General features: G+C 41.6%; 3 protein-coding genes across 3 annotated transcripts in view; 2 read left to right on the forward strand and 1 right to left on the reverse strand.

Moving 5' to 3' along the window:
* The window catches only part of mdn1 (midasin AAA ATPase 1), an 88,028-nt gene extending 84,334 nt beyond the window's left edge, over nt 1-3,694 (reverse strand). The window contains 5 exon segments of the mRNA XM_037537733.1: nt 6-198; nt 506-613; nt 985-1,209; nt 2,338-2,564; nt 3,599-3,694. Of these exon segments, the coding sequence (XP_037393630.1) occupies nt 6-198; nt 506-613; nt 985-1,209; nt 2,338-2,564; nt 3,599-3,694 (849 nt within the window).
* A 2,259-nt stretch (nt 3,695-5,953) lies between these two features.
* On the forward strand, nt 5,954-17,322 carry casp8ap2 (caspase 8 associated protein 2). Its single transcript, XM_017697742.2, has 10 exons — nt 5,954-6,230; nt 7,010-7,106; nt 8,051-8,131; nt 8,344-8,450; nt 9,069-9,143; nt 9,389-9,504; nt 9,651-12,502; nt 12,713-15,221; nt 15,380-15,479; nt 15,692-17,322. The coding sequence occupies exons 2-10, from the start codon at nt 7,052-7,054 to the stop codon at nt 15,752-15,754; spliced, it is 5,958 nt and encodes a 1,985-aa protein (XP_017553231.2). The 5' UTR covers nt 5,954-6,230; nt 7,010-7,051; the 3' UTR covers nt 15,755-17,322.
* A 1,070-nt stretch (nt 17,323-18,392) lies between these two features.
* Nucleotides 18,393-21,537, forward strand: gja10b (gap junction protein alpha 10 b). Its single transcript, XM_017697741.2, has 3 exons — nt 18,393-18,520; nt 18,977-20,439; nt 20,946-21,537. Exons 2-3 carry the CDS (start codon nt 19,000-19,002, stop codon nt 20,982-20,984), a joined length of 1,479 nt encoding a protein of 492 aa, XP_017553230.1. The 5' UTR covers nt 18,393-18,520; nt 18,977-18,999; the 3' UTR covers nt 20,985-21,537.
* The last annotated feature ends 324 nt before the right edge of the window (nt 21,538-21,861 follow it).

Consider the following 21,861-nt stretch of genomic DNA (forward strand, 5'->3'; position numbering starts at 1 on the left):
GGTACCTGTTCCTCTTGTCGAGGGGCCAGCCTTGGCAAGATCACTCCACACACAGCAGTGACGCTCTGGGAGAGGTCCTCGGACACTACCTGACCCTTGGTATACTTATTTCCTCTTTCCAGACGCCACATCACTGAGCCCTGGTTGGCCAACACCAGAGCTCGCTCTACTTCAAGCTGCTGGGCCTCTTCCAGTGACCTAGCAAGATAAAACCAACAGCATTATGGTCAGAACAAAAAAAAAGACAAAACACTCTAGGCTTTTTATTCTGTTTATTAAAGGCTTATTACACGCCAGCTACTATGACTTCAGATTAAAAAGAGGACAATTTTGAAGAGGATTGCGAACAAAGCGAATGCGAGCAGGTCCACTGAATAACAACAAAGTCAAATATTATTAGGTAACATATTACTGTTAAATTTCTTTATGAAATCTGTGAAATCTATGCATCTTTTGAAAAAATTCTTCACTGATATTTTTTTTTTTTGGTGACTTGGCAGCTTACTTCATTTTTAGATGCAGAATCTCCTCACTGGACAGAACCTTCCTCAGGAAGATCGTCTTCTGGTTATCAGTCATGTGGGACACCAAAGCAAGGCACTGCGCAGTGTAACTTCATAAAAAATAATAAAAAATAATGATTAATAAAGAAAATGAAACAAAAACCGGACAGTCAAAGTTTTGTTAATTTATCTATTCTCTCACACTCACTTGACAGAATTTCGAGTTTAAAAAATATACACATTTTGGGCGTTTGCCAAACTATTAACGTTGCAAAAATCCATTTGTGTGCGGCTGGTTAGGGATAGACGATATGGCAAAAACACAATAATCACGATACTTAAAGGCATATTTGTGATACCAATATGCATCCATGATATGCTCAGAAAAGCGTATTGTGACGAAATTTATCCAGACATGATAAAAACACTGTCATATTTCCCAGTCCGACTGCAGGTCCACATTTAACTGAATGAGCCATACCCTCGGACCATGACATCGCTCGTGAGCAGCTGCGAGACGCAGGCGCTCCAGTCCCACAGCACTCGGAACTTCTCGCAGTCGCTCTGGAGGAAGCGGAGAGTGGCCCCCATCAGGTCCCGCAGTTTCATGCGTCTGGGGCCATACTGGATGGAGGCGGACTCTTCACTGGTGAAGAAGAGTCTCTGAAAGACGGGCGGGGCACTGTTGAAGTACCTCGATGCAAACCTGAGGGTGGGAGAGCAGAGATGGAGTGAATCATCTACAGTGAGAGGACACTGGCAGCAAAGTCAATTAGTACTGTTGATCATTGAAAAGAAGGCACTGTATACATTGTATATTTGCAAATTTTATATATATATATATATATATATATATATATATATATATATATATATATATATATATATATACACACACACACACACACACACACGTACATACACACACACACCTTACATTGGGTCAATGATTTACAGCACAATTAAATAATCCTGCAGTAAAATAAAGCTCTGCTGAGCGTTCAACACAGTTTGGTGGTCTCAAATGCTCGCGTAAATGTACTGCTAATTCACCCTTTAACCCTGAAGGTTGGGACACACACTGCTGGTCACCAACAAAGACAAGAACCTTAGGTAGCTAGATTTAAGATGAGCATCGTTAATTTAGAGACAGATGGACTTATTTGCCTTTATAAGCACTCATCTGGATTCCTGACATGTTTAATCTGCAACGAGAACCTGTGAAACACTAAAAAGGTCATAAAGTTGAAGTCAGCTTCTCGTTCTAATTTTCCCATTCCACCTTAAACGGGGCAGCAGTTACACTCTGGCACCTCAGGCACCATTTAAGGTGGAAAGTGAAAATTCAAACAAAACGCTGGTGAATGAGAAGCAACTTCAGCCCACAAAAAGTGAACTTTGAGAGACATTATACAATAAAAAAAAATTCTACTTTTATGGAAAATTTTCCTGCCAGTGATGCAAGAAAAGCGGCTATAGCTGAGCTAAAGCTTAAAGCAGAGCAAAAAAGTTTGTGTTTTCGTATATATTATATTTTTAGGCCTTTACTTGTACATAAGCACACACCAAGATTTGTGGCTCCCAAGGTGGTTTGATTTTTATTGACAGGCCAATTGGCTCTTCTTATCTTTGGGGTTAACACTTTTGGCTCTGCAAGTATTAGGCTTAAATCACATCCACAAAACCAGCGCAATAACATACAGCACTACTCTTAGAGTAGTAGTAACTCTGTTTTGACTAATTGGTCCTGACTAGTCCTCAAAGAGCAAAGCTAAGTATCAGTTCTCGAGTGGAGAGTTGGTAAAGTGTACAATTAAAAAAGGTTCCCACTCACGTCTGAGCATCTGGGCTGATGCTGAGGAGCTTGCTGACGGCCACGCACAGCCGCTCATGGAGGTCGTGATTGAGCCTGACGTCCACCTTGATCCTCTCGGCGTTCCTCTCCAGCAGGTCCAGGATCAACGGCCGCAGATGCCGGGCAATGAGGAGCGTGTAATCCTTCTCCAGCAGGAGCTGGGCTAAACAACCCAGGATGCATTGCCTGTCCTGCTGGTTCCATACCTATCAGCGTTAATAAACGAACAGCGCACAACATCCTCAGCATCTCCTCGGGCCACATCCAGCAGATTAAGCTCAAAAGGGACACTACATGTCCAAAAGTGTCCAGACACCCCTTCTAATTAGTTAGAAGTAGCTCTAATTTCCTACCAAAGTGCACTCATTTAATTGTGATCACACAGCTTGTATAGTCTCCAGGTAAAAGACAACAGCAGGGTCACCCTGCCCAGTGAGCCCCAGCACTGGGCTGTGGGGCAGTGGAACAGCATTCTCTGGAGTGATGAAGCTCCATCCAATACATGGGATGAGATGAAGTGCTCGAGAACTGACCATCCAGCATGCAATACATTTTTACAGCAATGTTCCCGCATCTAGTGTTATCTTCTTTGTTATTGTAACAAACTCCATACCAACATCCTTGCTTTCAGAGGAAATTTTGGTGTCTACAAACTTTTGGACACATTGCGCACCCTGACCGAGTCACTTCTTGGCTCCTAACAGCAGCAGCTTAGCAACACAACCCAAACTACTACAATGCTAGTTAGCCTTAGCCATCTTTCGAAAACACACGTGGAGGAGCGGAGGGACTCTAACCGCCACCTGGAACACCGTCAAGACATGTTTATGTAATTTACGACGCTTTATCGAGTATAAACGAGCAGAACACTACAGTGCCGTGTACTCTGACTGTCTGCTGCCTCGTTTCCGATCAGTTCTCAGAACCTGAAGCAGCCGAGATGTACAGGGCTCAAGTTGGCTCACTATGCGCCAGCTTCTTGTTGGAATTTTCCCGTTCCACCTTAAATGCTCCAGCTGTTACATTCTGACGACTCAGGAGCCAGGCTGTAACTGCTGCACCATTTAAGGTGGAACGGGAATATTCCAAGAAGAAGCTGGCGAATAGGGAGCTGACTTCAGCTCCGTCCAAGATGTAAACAGAAGTGAAGGACTGATGCTAATGCCCGTCCCTCACCCGAGAAACATCACTAAAACCTCCCCACAGAGCCTCTGTACCCGCCGACGGGCCCCAGTCTCACCTGCTTGCTCAAATACTTGCTCAGCTCGCTGTGACTTTTGTCGACATGCCTGGAAATCGCAGCCAGTGATGTGAGGCTGAGCTCCAGCTTTTCCATGCTGCGCTCCGCACAGCAGCGCTCAGAGGAGCAGTGGAGACGGCGCGGTCCGCTTCTCTATCGGCCGGGAGCGGGGCGGCTCATCACTCGCTGGAGTGTGTGTGTGTGTGTGTCTGTGTATAAGTGTGTAAATGTGTGTGTGAGGACAGAAGGAGCTCCGCGGTCTCGTCACTGTTAAAACCCTCCGTCCACATGTGTGTGAGCGGACGAAGAGCGTTTCCGGGTCGAGCTGCTTACGCGCAGATCCGCGACGGGAAGAAGCTCGAGACGAGCTCGAGGACCACGAGCTGTGTGTGCATATGTACCAATCTGTGTACACACACACACACACACACACACATACACTATACACACAGATCATATATATATATATATATATATATACACACACACCATATACACACATACACCATACACACACATCATACACACACATCATATATATATATATATATATATATATATATATATATATATACACACACACACACCATACACACACACACACACATCATATATATACACACACCATACACACACATCATATATATACACACACCCACACCATATACACACACCATACACACACACACCATACACATATACATACACACACCATACACACACACCATACACATACACACACACACATCATATATATACACACACACCATACACACACACACACACATCATATACACACACACCATACACACACATCATATATACACACACCCACACCATATACACACACCATACACATACACACCATACACATATACATACACACACCATACACACACACCATACACATACACACACCATACACACACACCCACACCATATACACACACACACCATACACATATACATACATACACACACACCATACACATACACACACATCATATACACTTCATATACACACACATCATATACACACACACCATCTCTCCCTCTCACACACACACATCATATACACACACGCACACACACACCATACACATATACATACATACACACACACACACACCATACACATATACATACATACACACACACACACACCATACACATATACATACATACACACACCATACACACACACCATACACATATACATACATACACACACACCATACACATACACACACATCATATACACACACCATCTCTCCCTCTCACACACACACACATCATATACACACACACGCACACACACACCATACACATATACATACATACACACACACACATCATATACACACACACCATGCCCACACACATCATATATACACACACACACACCATCTCTCCCTCTCAAACACACACACACATCATATACACACACACATGCACACACACATCATATATACACACACACCATGTACACACACATCATATACACACCATACACATATACACACACCATGCACACACACATCATATATACACACACACCATACACACACACGCAAGCGACCTTGGGTTTGTGAAAGTAGTTATATAAATGTAACATTATTATTATTATTATTGTTTTACACCCTGCGACCCTGACGGAGAAGCGGCTTAGAAAATGGATGGATGGATGGATGGATAATTTACCCAGACATTTACATGTACATGCCATTTCCACTTCCACTTCCAACCACTTCCAAGACTGTCCTTTAAATATATAAACATGCATGTCCACATGATATTAAATATTAAAAACTTTTTTTACTCCCAGTGAAAATGACCATCAATAGACAACATTTAATATTACTCACACAGAATCATTAACATGTAAGTATCACACTACATTTTAATACTACATTTTCTTTTTCGGTAAAAAATTTAGTTTGAATTCCAGTCTTGGAAGTTCTTTTTTTATCCTGCAACCCTGACGGAGAAGCGGCTTAGTGGATGGATGGATGGATGGATGGATATGTATATATATATATATGTATGTATGTATGTGTGTGTATGAGTATATGTATATATGTGTGTGTGTGTGTAGTGTGTGTGCGTATATGTATATATATGTGTGTGTGTGTGTGTGTGTGTGTGTGTGTGTGTGTGTGTGTGTGTGTGTGTGTGTGTGTGTGTGTGTGTGTGTGTGTGTGTGTATATATGTGTATGTGTAAGCGTATGTGAGCACAGTCTTTCAGCCCAGGACTCGTGTTTTATTGCTTTCTGTTTTCTTTTATTATATTCGAAGCAGAATTTTAATTTAGGCGACGCAGAGTTCGCGGGAAAATGTCGTCACTTCCTGTTTTGCAAAGCAGTTCGGTTGGCGCGCGGCTCTGTCTGTCGGTACCGGCCAGCGAGAGACTTTGGGACTTTAGAACCTCCGAAACGGGGAGCAGCGATAAAAACACAGCGCACTCACCGCCTCGCCTCTCCGCAAACTCTGTCTGGAGGACATTTCTCTCCCTGAGCGGCGATAAAGGCTTTAATCCGAGCTCCATGACTTCGTGTACGAGTCCACTGATACTGTTAGCTAGCTAGCTTTTGTATTGGGTGGCTAACGGTGGCTAACAGGTTGTTGTTGTAGGTAAGCAGCTGCACTTTTACCGCATATTAAAGCGTGTTTACCACCTACAGCAGCTTCAGCTGGATGGTTCTGATCTTTAAAATAACTGTCTAACACATGTCTTCATCAGCATCGAAGCTAACAGGCGGAAAAGTACTACTTGAGCTCGTTAGCTTTGGGCTTGTGTCTGCTTTTTGTACTCTCCACAGACCTACTGAGGTCTTTTATTAGTCTCCGTGTTTTGCTAAATATCTATCTGAAGATTTTGCTTTAGTTGAGCAAGCCATGTGGCTCAAAAGCAAGTTTTCGTCCCTTAATTGCTCATATTAGCATGAGGTTGATGATCTGATTTGTGGCAAAACAATCCAAATTTGATTGAGAGTAAGAGGGAAATTCACACTGGCTTCAATAAGATGTTCGCCCAAAGTATAACTGTTAAAAATCACTTCAGATCAATCAGCACACATTCAGCGGTGCTTTTACTTTTCATATTAAGTTTAGCTGATGGACAGTAATGAGTTAACTGAAATTCAGGCAGGTTGACAGCTTGATGTAACTGCACAGTCTCATATTTTACTGTGTAGCTAAGTGGCTGGAAAATGTCACTAGTCCTTTTTTTTTGTTGCTGACCTTTTTGATCGAGACTTCCACCTGTTATGGTTTCATTGTTACAGTGAGCAGGTTTAGGTCACATTAAATTAGTTTTTTTGCTCATCTAGTATTGTTTTTTTTTCTTGCTTGGTGTTGTATAATGGGTCTACATTTGAAATAACACTTTTGCCTTTTTCTCTCACTTTCAGCCACGTCAAGCAATGGTGTGCGTGTCGTGACTGACAGAAAGCATGGAGGAGAGTGTTTTGGATGAGCTTTATGAAGATCTTGGGCAAGGGCGTCGTGGTAAGATGAACGAATCGGTGTCTGTGATTGTTTAGGTTTGGAAGTAATTAATTAATAAATTATCAACCTAATACTAAGGGATAAAATCATTCTACACAAGCCATTCTGGTTCTTTTTTTTCCAGTATAAATTGAGCTGCAGACACTAACAGTGGATGACATATCTGGAAGGTGTCAACAAATGCATTTAAGAGATAAGCGCCAGTGATTGAAACGCGTTTCATTCTGGCTGGGCAGAAATGGGACCAGTCCTGATCTGGCGCTAGGGACGAATGATTAAACTTTGCTTGATTGCTATAAAATCTGTCATAAAAAATGGCCCAAAATTCTTGAAGTCCTTTGTTTTTCTTTTTTTTAAATTAAAACATCCAGTCGATAACATAAGCAAAACAATCAACCTGGTTTTTATTAGATAATGTAACTGTGTTGCTGAGGGCTTCATCGCCTTTTCTTATGAGCTCTGCCTTCACAAGCTGTTGGATTGGTTTAGAAATTTCGCACTCAGTCTGTTCCCACCTAAAACGTCTTTATCACCCACACTTTGCATAAAATCTCAACAAAGACTAGCTGCCCCGATCCCAAGGTAGTCAAGCACATTTAATGTTTTTGGACGTCAGGACACGTTTATGAACACAAAAGGAATTTATTATGTGTGGAGTATGGTATGGGGTTCTCATTTTGTATTATAAACAAATATTTTATAGGAAAATAATATTTGAAAGCTATGTTTGAAAACAGTGTAAACATGCTGTGTTTTGATTGAATTGTGATCTGACCATTGTAATCAGATTGCGGGGATTGTTTGTTAATATCCAAGGGTAAACAAAGCCATGTTATCATAAAGGCTAGTAAACAGCAGACTAAGTAAAACGGAGAGCAGCAGTAGAAGAAGCTAAAACTTCATAATTCTATTTCACATACTCTAACAAAGTGTATTTCTTTTAGATTCTTCACTGAATCATGATGAAGACTCTGTGGATATTTACTCAGGGCTAGATGACAGTCCCAAGGGTGATGGAGGCAACCGTAAGTGTATCAGGTTTATTCTATGGTTTCCTGTAGAAAAGGGGTGCGTATTGTGTCATTGATAGTTGTTTGATTGAGGCCCCATCATTGCTGTTAAATAATGTAGAAATCTTACTATGAAAATCACAAATCCTCAAGTTGTGCTTTACCCTTATTCGTTTTTGTAGAGGGATGTGCTTCTGTCTGACATGGCATCACTGTTTTTCCCTCAGGTGAAGTCAACAGTTTCCTCTCCCCACAAAGGGTGAAAGAGTCTATGGATTTGTATGAAGAGCTCATCACGAAGGAGCAAGAAGAGAAAGATGCAACATACAATGAGGTATACAATTTTTAACATTCACCGTATTTCTCTAAACCAAACAGCCATGATAAATATTATTATTAATTTAAGTTTCAGGTTTCAAGTTTATTTGTCATTTGCACAACATGTCAGGACATTTATGCATTGAAAAGCTTGTGGTGGGGCTCAGCTAATCACTCTACAGAAAGTAAATAAATAAAAATAAAATATAAAAAGCAAATTGAAATATATTAAATATATGTTATAAAGTGGCTTAAGTGACTGTGTTATTGTTCTTTAAAGTGACTTAGGTGTTATTGTCCATAGCAGAGATTATATTATTATAATAATAATAATAATAATAATAATAATAATAATGCTGACAAAGTGACTGACTGAAAATGGTAGCTGGGGAAGGACCCAAAGCTTCACAGCTTGTTCAGAAGCCTGACAAGCTGTGGGTCGAAACTGTTCATTAACCGGGTTGTTCTAGCCTGTATACTGATGGCAGGATGATGAACAGGCAGAGTGCTGGGTGACTGCTGTCTGACCGGTAGATGTTCTGTAAGGCTGGTAGTTGTTGTTAAAATAACATGCAATAAGTCAGCAAATTTAAAAGGTTTTAATTGTGGTTGTTGTTTATTCTTTTCTTTACAGTTGAAAAGTAAATTTGATGCTGCGCAAAACCAGGTGCAGGAATTGCTTGCAAAATTGCAGCAGATGCAAACAAAGGTGTGTACTTTATTGTTTGTTTGCCGCTGTCTTAACAAAACCTCCGTCTCCAAAACAGGACAAGGGAAAAACGATCTTGACTTGTAATGGAAGTGAATGTAACAAGATATAAATAAAAAAATATATATATTTTTTTTTTAAGTGATTCATTTGTTTTATTGAATTCTATAAACTGAAAACAAGATGGCTAACAGATGTTGTTTTAAATCACTTAAAAATTTGACTTATTCAATTTGTTATCACAGAACTCAAGCTTACACAAAGAGAACACTGTACTGAAGAAAAACATCTCTGCACTTATCAAGACTGCTAGAATGGAGATCATTAGAAAAGATGATGAAATAAACAAACTAAACAGCAGGTAAATGACACCCTTTTATGACACATTTGTACATTGTGTATTTTATTCATTAAATTCACTGAGCTTATGATTCCTACTAAAAATAAACATGTGTTCCATGCCACATCATTCACTACATTTGTCTTAATTGGATGTGGCTCTTGCAGACCTGGTCGGGGCAGATTCCATCAATCCTGGATAGAACGAAGCCACGAAACTTGCCTGAGGAACCAGGCCAACACTGGCCCCAATGTGAACGGCCCCAATGTGAACAGCCCTGTAAACTCTTCAAAAGGGTCCCAGGAGTGTAGAGGAGGTCGGAGATTAGCAGAGGCATTGGAGCACACGGATAGAAGTCGACTGTCCAGCTACCCTGTTCACCCGGTAACGTTGGCAGATGCTTCACCATCATCAGTGCTCCAGAAATGCACCAGAAGTAACCTTGATCGTCCTTTGCATTGTCAAAGTAAAGACGCCAATGGCTCGAGAGATTGCCAACGTGTCCAGTCCAGTGGCAAAGAAAGGGGAAATGCATGCTCTGACAGTGAGATCTTGAATTCTGAAAATTGTATTACAGCAGGGCAGAAAGTTTGTGATGAAACTGCTGGGACACGGATGGATAGCAAGGAGGTAGATAAGGAATGTCTGACAAAACAGTGTAATAAGCAGAGCATGGAGAGTAATGCTAAAGAGAAGAACACCTCAGAAAAAACTCTGTGCGATGTAAACAAATCAGAGAGATCACAAAGGGAGGTTGAGAAAATGAACTGTGCATCTAGCAAAAGCCAGCATCAGCAGCAAGAGGATCCTGTAGTACTTAGGAGGTCCGGACGTGCAAAGAGTCCTTTCTCTCAACCACATCACGTCTCCCCATCTAAATCCCACTCACAGTTGTCCAGAGGACCATCTAGAGTGACTTCAGACACACAGACAGAAAGCCGGAAACAAGAACAGGATAGACGCAGTAGGAGCGGAGCTCATTCTGTAAGTGAAATGAGCTCCTTGGAGAAATCAAGTGTCTCCCTTGACCGGAAGATGGAGAAAAGAGGGTCCAGGGAGCATCACAGAAAAGAAGAGAGGCGGCATGAAGATTCAGAAAGGAGACGCACCAGGAGTGACAGGAGTAAGGAGTATGAGCAAAAGAAGATCAGAGAAGGCGAAGGAGGAAATGGACAGCAGGGAAACAGTAGCAGTAGAGAGGAAAGGAGAAGCACTAGGTCAGAAACCAATAAAGAACATGAGCGACGCAATGCAAAAGAGATCGAAGAAGGCATTGCGAGAGGGGCAGCTGATAAAACTGATAGACGTTTTAGAGATGGGCGGGACAGAAGCCATGACGATGTCCGAAACAGTAGACGAGAATCTTCCCCTGTTAGACGTGGCGATCAAGACAGTGGTCGTACTCGGAGAAAAGATTGTGACGAGGATATCAACAGAAGGAAATTTTCTAGTAAAAGGGAGGAGCAGTTATCCAGAAGCAAAGCATCCAGCAGCCTTGAAGATTCTAGAAATAAAAGCTCTGATAAGCACAGTGTGAAAGAGAAATGTGTTGAAATTGATTATGACAAGGGAAGAAGGAGGGCTGATAAAGACAGACAAACTCTAGACAGAAAATCAACAAAAGATATACCTGCTGCAGATATTGCTAAGTCTGCCATTCCTGAGAAATCTCGAATTGTTGAGAATGGGCATGTTGGTGAAACTGTTTACTGTCAAAATGAAAAAGTAAACATGCGGCCTCCATTGAAGTTAAGCAGCTGTGATATTTCTGCCATGGCAGAAGAAAGTAGTCCAAAGAGAAAATTATCTTTTATGGAAACCTTAAACCTCACTCTCTCGCCAATTAAAAAGCAAAGCCAGTCTGCTATACCTAAAGAGCTGATTATCCAACCTTCTGAGGATGCTCACGTGAACAATTCAGCTGAGGAAAGAGGTTCATTTGAGCTAGGAGAGGAATTCTGTGTCATAGATGAAACAGAAAACAGCCAAGTAGAAGCTATGGATGTTGACTCGGCATCTGCAACAGATGCTGTGCAGCTTAACCAGAGCAATTCAGGCACGAAGCCAAGCCAGAGTCAGGACTTAATTCCTGGTTCTGAAGAACCAAAAACAGGCCTTCAAGATCTGGTAGTGAAAGAAAAGGGTTTGGAATATTCCAGTATTGGTGAAGTGGCGTGTGAAGGTGTTATGACACCAGCTGAGAAAATTTGTATTGATTTCGAGACACAAGAAAAGACCTCTGTTACAAATACAGATTATTCAGGTGACTCTTTTGAGAAATGTACAGACAGTTCTCAGTGTGCTGCGGATAAAACTGTGATTGCTAAGGTTTCTTTGCCTAGTGAACGATCTGTGCCAGGTAATAGTCTGTCTGTTCATTCGGTTGAAGATGTATGCAAGAAGCAAGATTCTCATGCTTCTGTCAGGAAGCATGAGGAGGACAGGAGTAGAGAGGATTCTAGCAAAGAATGCAAACCAGAGCAAGAAACCCCATTAACAGTTCAAATTGATATATCTCAGAAGAAAGTGTCCACCTCTGTCAAAGTGCATGCTGTCCCCGAGGCTTGTTCTAATGCAGACACCTCTGTGTCTTTGGAAGTTGTTTCCAGCACTGTCAGTATAGACGTTAACCCACAAAGCAAACATAGCTGTTCTGATACACAAACCACTGCTTCAGATGTGGAAATGATGGGAGGCTGTGAGAACTTAGATTCTTGTTCAAGACCATCGGAAGGGAGGCTTGCTGGGGCGGTCAACACCAGCAGCACTTTGAGAGCGAAGGGAACGCCAGGTGAACAAGCAAGCTCCTCCCAGCCAGATTCCACAGAGGACGAGCTGCAGATCTCCAGGCCTTTCAATTCAGTAGTGGTGAACCAGGATGAAGATTCTATGATGCTTACCCTGAGCAACATCAGAGTAATTCCAGAAGCTATTAGCCCTCTCACAAGTCCAGTCCGCCAGATGAGGAAAGTCCAGCATAGTTTGTTAAAGGAGCCACATGTTAAGAGTCCTAGTAAAGGTGAGTCTGAAGCTCTTGTAGTTATTATAAATTGTTAATAAAAGACTGAAAGTGCTGCTTAACTGAACAAATAATTGTAGTAATATAAATGAACTTCATAAATGTTGCATAAACAGAGCTAAACATTGTCTACATGAAGCAATTTTATGTTTATAGGTACTTTGTTTTATACATGCTTAGAAGTTTAATCACAATTTGTTTTTTATAAAGATTTATCCACTTCAGCCAGTGTGACGGATAAGGATACGATCAAGATGGACATGAACAAAGAGAATAAGCGACCTGATTTGTCAGACATGCACAGTGTGGTGAAAGATCAGCAAGAAGTTCTCTCATCTACTGTTGAGATAGAAGAACTTGAAGAAGGGGAGATAGACAGCAGGAGTGATGAAGAAAGTTCTTTGATCATACAGAGTCCTCCACATGAAAAAACAAAATCAGTGTCAAGAAATCAGCCCAGTCCTAGGTCGCCAAGGCTAGAAAAAAGAACATCTCAAGTGAGACCCACTGTTACTCCAACACGTGAACAGGACAGAAATCTGACTGCCGCTTCTAAAGACAGTCCCACTTTCAACAAGAGGCGTTTTAAAACGATTGCTATTCCACACAAAGCAACCGTAACAACATCTGCTGAATTTATGAACATGCTGTTGTATATTCGATCAGAGCTAAGGCGAAAGTACATGAAACTTCACAAAAATGTTACCAAGTCAGCTTTTTGCTGCATTGTTGACATGTCTCTGGCCTCTTTTACAGAATTTGTTGATGGTGTTAACTTTCATAAATTTTGCTCTCAAGGAAATGAGATCAAATCTAGGCTCAATAAGATAATCTCTTCTGTTATGAGCAAGGTGTCTAGCAATGGCATTGTAAACCGCATCTTTGAGCAGCGAGCTGATGATCTCAAACAAAAGCTGTGGAACTTTGTGGATGGTCAGTTTGATTTCCTATTCAAGGAGCTGAAAGCAGCAGTTAAAAGTGCATCTGGACTTTCCAAGAATACTTCTTTTGAAAGCAAATGTTTAAATTCCAGGGTGAAAGAGAGTTTCAGTTTGGATATTCATAAGGTTCCAGCTAAAAAACCTTTAAGCACAGCTGAACACAGACCAAATAAAAAGGACAAAGCTGGGGGCCAAGAAAGCAAGCAGTGGACTACTCTGCACAGCTTGCCTGGTAAAATTAGAGGTCTTGGCAGCAGAGGTAAAAATATCAAAGCAACCATGGAAGGAGAGACTCCGGTATCAGAGCCATCAGACCAGCTGCCTGCTGTTTTCACCTCTGAAAAATCTTCCCAAGAGAGTGTCCCTGCACCGGAGAATAAAATATCCACCTATGCCCGCCGTATTTCCCAGGACAGGACAGACTTTGAAATTCTTACAGAGCAGCAGACATCAAGTTTAACTTTTAATTTGGTCACCGATTCTCAAATGGGAGATATTTTCAGGTGTCTGTTGCAAGGGTCAGACCTGCTGGAGGCTAGCGTTTCAGCTGGGGAGAATCAAAACTGGCCACTGAATACTCCACGAAAGGAAGGTCCTGCTGGAGAGAGTTTCATTGGAGTCATAACCCCCAGCAAGATCATAACACCATCAAACCTCACATGGGCCTCAATTTCACCTTATAAGTTTGCCTCTCCAAACAACAAAATCCACATGCCTTTAAACCCAGAAGTATTTGATGAAAGCTGCTTGTTAGAAATCCCATCTAACACTCTTCCAAACCAAGCTGCTTCTGGCCTTACTACAGTGAGTTCCCACCCGCCCTTTTCCATTTTGGCTGAAGATTTGGCTGTATCCCTTACCATTCCATCTCCCTTGAAGTCAGATGGCCATTTGAGCTTTTTGCATCCAGCAAGTGGACAGCCATTGTCTGCACCAAGCAGTGTCATCAGTGCCCATTACAGCGAGGATGCACTTCTCGATGGGGAAGACGCCACTGAACAGGACATACACCTCTCTCTTGATACAGACAATTCAAGCTGTGGGTCAAGTACTTGTCAAACATGTGAGGATAGTTCACAGCCACCAGTGTTTCAGTTCAAACCAAACTTGCCTATGCAAGCAGAGGTAATGGAGAGGTCCAACGATCACTTTATTGTGCGGATTAGGCACACGTCCACTGCAACCTCTGAGGAGCCCACGCAGGAGCAGAAGGAGGCACAGTCAACAGTAGAATCTAGTGCAGTGTGTAATGAGGACAAGACTTTAGTCTTGCAAGCATCCCTGGACAATGGTTCTTGCTCAACAGTTCAGCAGGTGGTTACTGTAAGTGAAAGAACAGATGCTCAAATGTCAATCAAGGACACGTCTTCTAAAGGTGTTTTAGAGGGAAACACACTAGCTATCCTGCCAAAAACCACTGGGGCCCCAGCTGAGCAAGCTGATGATGCTGCTGCACATGCCTCATGTCCCCCTGTTGCCACTGATTCCAGTGTTGCATTCAAAGAGAGAGAGGATACATCCGAGATCAATAGCACATGTGAGAGGACACATAGAAAACGTAAGAAACGTCATTCTGGGCCAAAGGCAAAACGCTCTAGAACAGAGAAACACCAAGACAGACATGAAAAACAGCGGCACAGGAAGAGGTCAAAGTCTTGCAAGGAAAAAGACGAGAAGACTCCTTCAAAGAAGGGGGATAAGTCTCCTCAGGAGTCCCCTGGTCTCTCAGCTAAGAATGTCATTAGAAAGAAAGGGGAAGTGGTGGTGACGTGGACCAGGTGAGTTCACTCCTTCTGCTGCATTTGAAGCCAATAGTGTGTTTCAATTCAGGCAACACTTATTTTACATACTTACTTACTTACTTACTTACTTACTTATTCATTCATTCATTCATTTACTTATTTATTTATTTATTTATGTATTTATTTATTTACAGGGATGAAGACCGGGATATTCTCATTGAGCTAAAGATGAAAGGAGCTTCCTCCAAGACGTTCATTGCACTGTCAACCAAGTTAAAAAAGTCACCGGCCCAGGTAATTTTGTGCATGCCTAATGCTTGTTAGTCTAGAAGCAGTTCGGGTTTTAGATGCTTGCATTATAAGATCTTAATCTTTGTACTTCAGCATTACTGTGCATGCTACAACTAGAAGTGAACATGTTGGGAACATGTTGGATTGTCAAGAATTGCATGTGTAGTTTGAAGGATTCTGGAAGTACTTTCGTAAGCATTTCGGTCTTGTTACAGATTGAAGAGCGATTCACTCAGCTCATGAAACTGTTGAAGAAGAAAGAGAAGATGGAAAACTGAGCCAGTGAGCCTGTAGGTCCTATTTCTTGTTGGTCCACAAGTCACAAGTGGACACTTGCCAACAGAAGTTGCCCATATCACGGATGTCTAAACCAGCCAAGTTGTCTTGTTCAGGAATTTTGCCAATTTTAACAGATAAACTTGAACGTTCCGTCTGAGGACATCAGAATGAGCATTTTTCCAGTGTTGCCTTGTGAAGGGAATCTCAGATGTACTGTACTGTAACCTCTATGATGGGTTTCCAATTTGGGAAACTTTCATTAGGTTAGTCACCAGGTGCAAGCATATATACTGCCTAACATACCTTGACAGGTTCAGCAGAGATCAGCAGTTTATCATTGTAAAAAAAAACTTCAAAGAACATAGAAGGTACACTAACCAGCACCAAATGTCGTGTCCCTGTAGTTCATTTGACCCTTTCATTGGCTCCACCATGGGTGCGTCACCCTAGTGTTTATCAAGTTTAGTAGCCATGTTGGAGCAGGGACATCAACAAGCTGTGTAGCACTTGAGGACCAAAGGTAGACTCCTGTGGGTCAGAGATTGCATGGAAAGATGCAGTATTTTGTAGGCGAAAATCAACCAGCTTTCTTCATACAGATAAATAAAGAAATGGTTCCCTAAAACCATTGTCTGAACCTGAAATGAGCTAATTTTATGGTTTCCTGTATGTGCACTGGAATCATTTTTGCCTTGAATGCTCTACCTCTGAGAGTTGCTCATAGTCATGCATCAGTAAGATCACTTTAGCAGGTTAAAAATCATAAGGTGCTCTTTATATGGTGACAGACCATATACCTGTACATTCAAAAAGTTTTCATTTTCTTGAAATACAAACTCAGTTTGTAACAGTGTCTTGTCTTCTTTATTGAGAGCATATCACCATGAACCATGTTGTAGGGATGCTGATGGACCCCCCTCTAACATGAACATCTGATCTTTTAGTCACGTAAATCACGTGTCAGTACACAAAGATCCATTCAGTGTGTTTTTTGCATTGCAGTATGCTGTCACAAAGGTTACAAATAAATCCATAAATTGCCTTTAATTTAGCTGTTAATTGTAGTTCATAATAACCTGTCCAGGGTGTATCCTTCCTTCCGTCCGATGACCGCTGGGATGGGCTCCAGCACCCCCGCGACCCTGAGGGAGAAACGGCTTAGAAAATGGATGGATGGATGGATGTAGTTCATAATAGTTGCGCCGTTGCCTTTTATTAGAGCTTCCACCTATTGCTTCACCACACGTTTCCCCAAGTACTTAAGTTGTTACAGAAAAGTGTTGGGGATTGTAACAAAATGTCTAAGGTTGGCCTTTTGTTCTCATTGTCCAGACTCTGCAGAATCTTGATTTTATTTTCAATTCTTGGTTAAACAAATGAACAGGCCAAGAGGCGTGTATATATGTTGAAATGACTGAGTTTTTCTTTTATTCCTTATCGAAATTCTATCTTTTGTTTTTAATTTTGTCGTTAAAGCATTTGAGCGTTGGATGACAACCTTCTCTACAATTTATTTGAAAGAAATGTGCTGTATATATTGTAAATTGTGGGTCTTTTCACTTTTTAAAATAAAGCTAATTTATTTCAGTTGTCTTCTGTTGGTTGCTGTTTTGTCAGTAATCGTATACTTCATATTATTCATGAGATCATTTTGAAAAAGCTTTCATCAGTCACATTGCAACTAGATGTCAAAACCCATTCAGACCTCCAGTTTTCATTTATCTTTGTCATTCCAGTAACAACTCGGCTTTCTGGCATAAACCTAGCATTTGATATGCTGCTACTAGTCATGAATTATTATGTACCATAGGGTTGCATTCATTCATTCAATATCTTGTATTCTTTTCTATTTTCATTGATGGTTTATCACTACAATACCCAAAATGCATTACATAAATACATCATACGACCAATGGGAATCTCACATGGTGATAAAATCTACTATTGTACTACTGATGTAGAGGCTAATAACTACATACATGAAATTCAGTAGTGTTCAGTAGCCAAAAAAAAAATAGCTTGCCCAATGATATCAAAAGATAGCAATTCTTAAATGGTTTGTTTTGACTCCTTTAGTTCTTGCTGAACTGGAACAACCTTTATATATGAGGTAGTAAAACTATTTTGACTACATTTAGAAAATGAAATGTCTTCTAGGTTTAATGCGTTGCGTTCTGTGAAAATGAATAGCAGTTACAAGTGCCCACATTTTTTTGGATCCCTCTATCTCTTACATCATCCATAGACTACAGTGAGAGCCAAAAATAGCCTTTCAGGCAGTTAACTATGAAATCGGACATGACTCATTGATTATTCTCTCTGGTCTCTTTCAAATCAGATGTGGTTCCTTAATTGCATATTCATACAACTTGTTCCAACCTGAGCATCAAGCATCTGCCTGTAAGTTGTAAAAAGGCAGGTCACTATTAAGCACTACATGCATGCGGTGGTATTGACATGTGGACATTACAGGTCAGAAGGTTGTTGGAATTGTCACTAACATGTTCCCTCTCCTGCCTTGACGCTGTCAGTGGTCATGTTGTGCTAGCTATGCCCCTAAGGCCTTGTCCAGCTGCCCATAGATCGATTTAAGCCTTGTATGAGTTCACTGTGCAGTGGGTCTGGAGTTCATTTACTAAAGCGATGCCCAGAAAGAGGAGCTCACCTACTTTAATGAAGAGGGGAGGATACTGGAGGCATACAGCCAGTCTGCTAGTGTCTCTGGTAATAATGCTTCAGTGCTGAAAGTCATCTATCAGAAACCTGTAAGTCTCTTTACTTCCTTTCTTTCTTTTTTGTTCACTCCCTTAACCACTAGGCTATAATACCAGTTGTATTTTAAGGACATCTGTAAAGTATAAACCCTACCAGTTAACAGTTTACAGGTTTACACTTGGCCTTTTTTTAAAATAAGAACAAAACATTCAAAGATTTTGATGACAAAACAGCTATTTGATAACTTTGGGTATTAGCTTCATGTTCATGAAGTTGGCTTAAACATCTGAAAGGTCTGAGTGCTGATTGTACTGAAATCATAAGGGGATAAAGTACAAGCAGTATGTTTTTATTCCAAGGATGGTACTTTTGTCAGTTCCTTCAGTTTGTGAATGAAAAATGCAAGCTTTCTCTGCTAAATGTTTCTAAACATCTGACAGGTAGTCTACATCACAGGATCATAAAGTTGTTCAAGAGCACATTTTGTTTTTCGCCTGCTTACACAGCTTAAGGCTATGTGAGACCAACCATGGGAGACTGGAACTTGTTGGGGAGCATCTTGGAGGAAGTCCACATCCATTCCACCATTGTGGGTAAAATCTGGCTGACCATCCTTTTCATCTTCCGCATGTTGGTCCTGGGAGTGGCTGCTGAGGACGTCTGGGATGACGAACAGAGTGAGTTTGTGTGCAACACTGAACAACCTGGGTGCAAGAACGTCTGCTATGACCAAGCTTTCCCAATCTCCCTGATCAGGTACTGGGTCCTGCAGATCATCTTCGTCTCCTCACCTTCCTTGGTGTACATGGGCCATGCCCTGTACCGACTGCGTGCTCTGGAGAAGGAGAGGCACAAAAAGAAAGCCCAGCTCAAGGGTGAACTGGAGGTAATGGAAGGCATCGTGGATGAACACAAAAGAATCGAGAAGGAGCTGAGGAAACTGGAGGAGCAGAAGAAAGTGAGGAAGGCCCCTCTGAGAGGCTCCTTACTGCGCACATATGTATTTCATATCTTGACCAGGTCAGTGGTGGAAGTAGGCTTTATAGTGGGTCAGTATGTTCTCTATGGAATTGGATTGGCCCCGTTGTACAAGTGTGAAAGAGACCCTTGCCCCAACATTGTGGACTGTTTTGTCTCAAGGCCAACTGAAAAAAGCATCTTCATGATCTTCATGCTGGTCATTGCGGGGGCGTCCCTGTTCTTGAACATCTTGGAGATCTTCCACTTGGGAGTCAAGAAGATCAAGCAGAGCATCTATGGAAGCAAGCATGGCAGAGACGACGAGAGCATTTGCAGGTCAAAGAAAAACTCCATGGTGCAGCAGATATGCATCCTCACCAACTCCTCACCCCAAAAACTGATACATGTGACCCAGCCATCCTACACTTTGGTGCCTGATGGGCAGGTAGAACCTTTGCCCCTCTACCCACCCCTCACTACTGCTGGTGGCCCTCGGCCTGCCCTGGAGGCTCCAAACAGTGATGCTGCACCTGTTGTACCTGAGCACCAGTCCAGGCAACTGCATCTCCCCAGCCAACCTGAGATCCAAGCACTGCGGCAGCTGGGGGCCACAGAGCGTCGCGATACCCTGGAAGACCGCACCCATTCCTGCAGCAGTGAAGAGTCTGGACCAAAGAGCTCTGGTCCTTCAAAAAACCTTGGGCAGCAACCTCGAGCGTCCCTACGAGCCAGCAACATCGAGATCCCGGCAGCCCTCCGGAACGCCATGCGCAAGCAGAGCCGGGTTAGTATGTGCAAGGATGTGAGTGAGGAGAGCGACTCGCCAGACAGTGACCACTACCCCACAGCCAGAAAAGCAAGCTTCATGTCCCGAGGGCTGTCAGAGAGCAGGCTGGCCAGTCTACCAGACAGTCCAGAGTCCAAGAGTGGCTCAGAGTTGGAAGCCAAGGCTCAAGGGGAAAGCCCTGCCATGACCCCACCACCTGCTGCTGGTCGACGAATGTCAGTGGTGAGTAAGGCAGTACAACCAATTTTTTAGAATAGTTGGGCTTTAATCATCATTGTCATAATAATATCTTGCATCTCGAAAACAAGAATTTTAAAATATTCTATACATCTGTTACTGTGAAAACTCACTTTTCAAAATTTCCATTGGTCAGTTCTTTATGACATATTCATGCAATGTAAAGGTAGAAAACTAAATTGTGACCAGGTTTTCTTATGACAGCAACATTATGAAAGTTGTCAAATTCACACACTTCAGTTATGATATATTTACATAGAAGTAAAAAGAAATGCAATTTCTGCATAGGTATTCTTGATTTGCAGTATGGTTACAACCCAACTGGTTACCAGATTCATAGTATTACTGTTACAGTACAGTGCAAGATATTAACACAATTTCCAGTCATTTTAATGTACTCAGGTAGATACATTGATATTGGAGGAGCCTAATGCCTTCATTTCAAACAATAAGAGAAGAGGAACCTTAAAACAAGTGTTTCCCTTTTTCAGAGCAAGATTCTGGAACTGTCTTCCATCATGAAAAAGTGAGCTCATGAAGATCTGATGGAGTATCAACTATTGTGCCAAGCAGAGTGCCACAATTGGGCCATCACTTTGAGTTTCCTTGGCTTCAGTAACTTCATACCACACAATTACTGGCTCTCTTCTGTTCTGCATGAACAGCTTGTATGTGTTCAGTCCACCATATATAGAGCTACTCTAACTGAAATGCACTTTGGTCCTAACACATTTTTCTCTCTTTAAGACGACATTGACTGGCAGAAGTGAAATTTTTGCACATGGGAATTTTGTTCGAAGAGTTATCATTGGATATCTATTGTGTTTAAAGAAATACACTAAAGCTTTATTTTGACAGGGGTTTTAAAGGTGAAGTAAGTGTAAACATTCAGAATATTTGATTCACAATAATTCTAAGTGTATGTGGGCTGTGTGCCAGCGTTATTGCTCGGGGATAACTCTGAATCTGAAGGGCTTTAATGTTCAACGTCTTTGTAAATCTAACGAAAATATCCTTCAATATGTCTTAGCCTACAGTAGCTTTATTAACCCTGGTGTAGAATAAAATGCTTTTTGTACTTAACTATTTCTGATCTTCATTCCTTTGTTCATTTTCCCTTAAATCCTTTTTAGATATGCAGATACAGACTGGTAGATTAGATAGTATACAGATGTGTGCAAAAGTTTGTGCAGCCTTTGTCTATGTCTGGGTATATATATATATATATATATATATATGATAGTAAGTTGTGTTTTTTCTGGAGAGGGTGTTTTTCATAAAATGCCATTTGACCAGGGGTGCTCAAACTTTTGCATCACTCTCTTGAACTGACTTGAAGCTCTTGAAACCATCAACTCTCACATCAGAATGTGCAACACTACCACCTAGTGGCCAACCATGTTTGAC

Source organism: Pygocentrus nattereri, chromosome 4 (genome assembly GCF_015220715.1).
Source record: "Pygocentrus nattereri isolate fPygNat1 chromosome 4, fPygNat1.pri, whole genome shotgun sequence".
NCBI lineage: Eukaryota > Metazoa > Chordata > Actinopteri > Characiformes > Serrasalmidae > Pygocentrus > Pygocentrus nattereri.

Excerpts from the sequence above, each read along its gene's own strand:
- casp8ap2 (XM_017697742.2), top strand. The coding sequence starts at position 7,052 with ATGGAGGAGAGTGTTTTGGATGAGCTTTATGAAGATCTTGGGCAAGGG. Across the intron at positions 8,451-9,068 it reads AAGATGCAACATACAATGAG|TTGAAAAGTAAATTTGATGC; the intron begins GTATACAATTTT and ends TTTTCTTTACAG. Across the intron at positions 9,144-9,388 it reads TGCAGCAGATGCAAACAAAG|AACTCAAGCTTACACAAAGA; the intron begins GTGTGTACTTTA and ends TTGTTATCACAG.
- gja10b (XM_017697741.2), top strand. The coding sequence starts at position 19,000 with ATGGGAGACTGGAACTTGTTGGGGAGCATCTTGGAGGAAGTCCACATC. Across the intron at positions 20,440-20,945 it reads CTGGTCGACGAATGTCAGTG|AGCAAGATTCTGGAACTGTC; the intron begins GTGAGTAAGGCA and ends TCCCTTTTTCAG.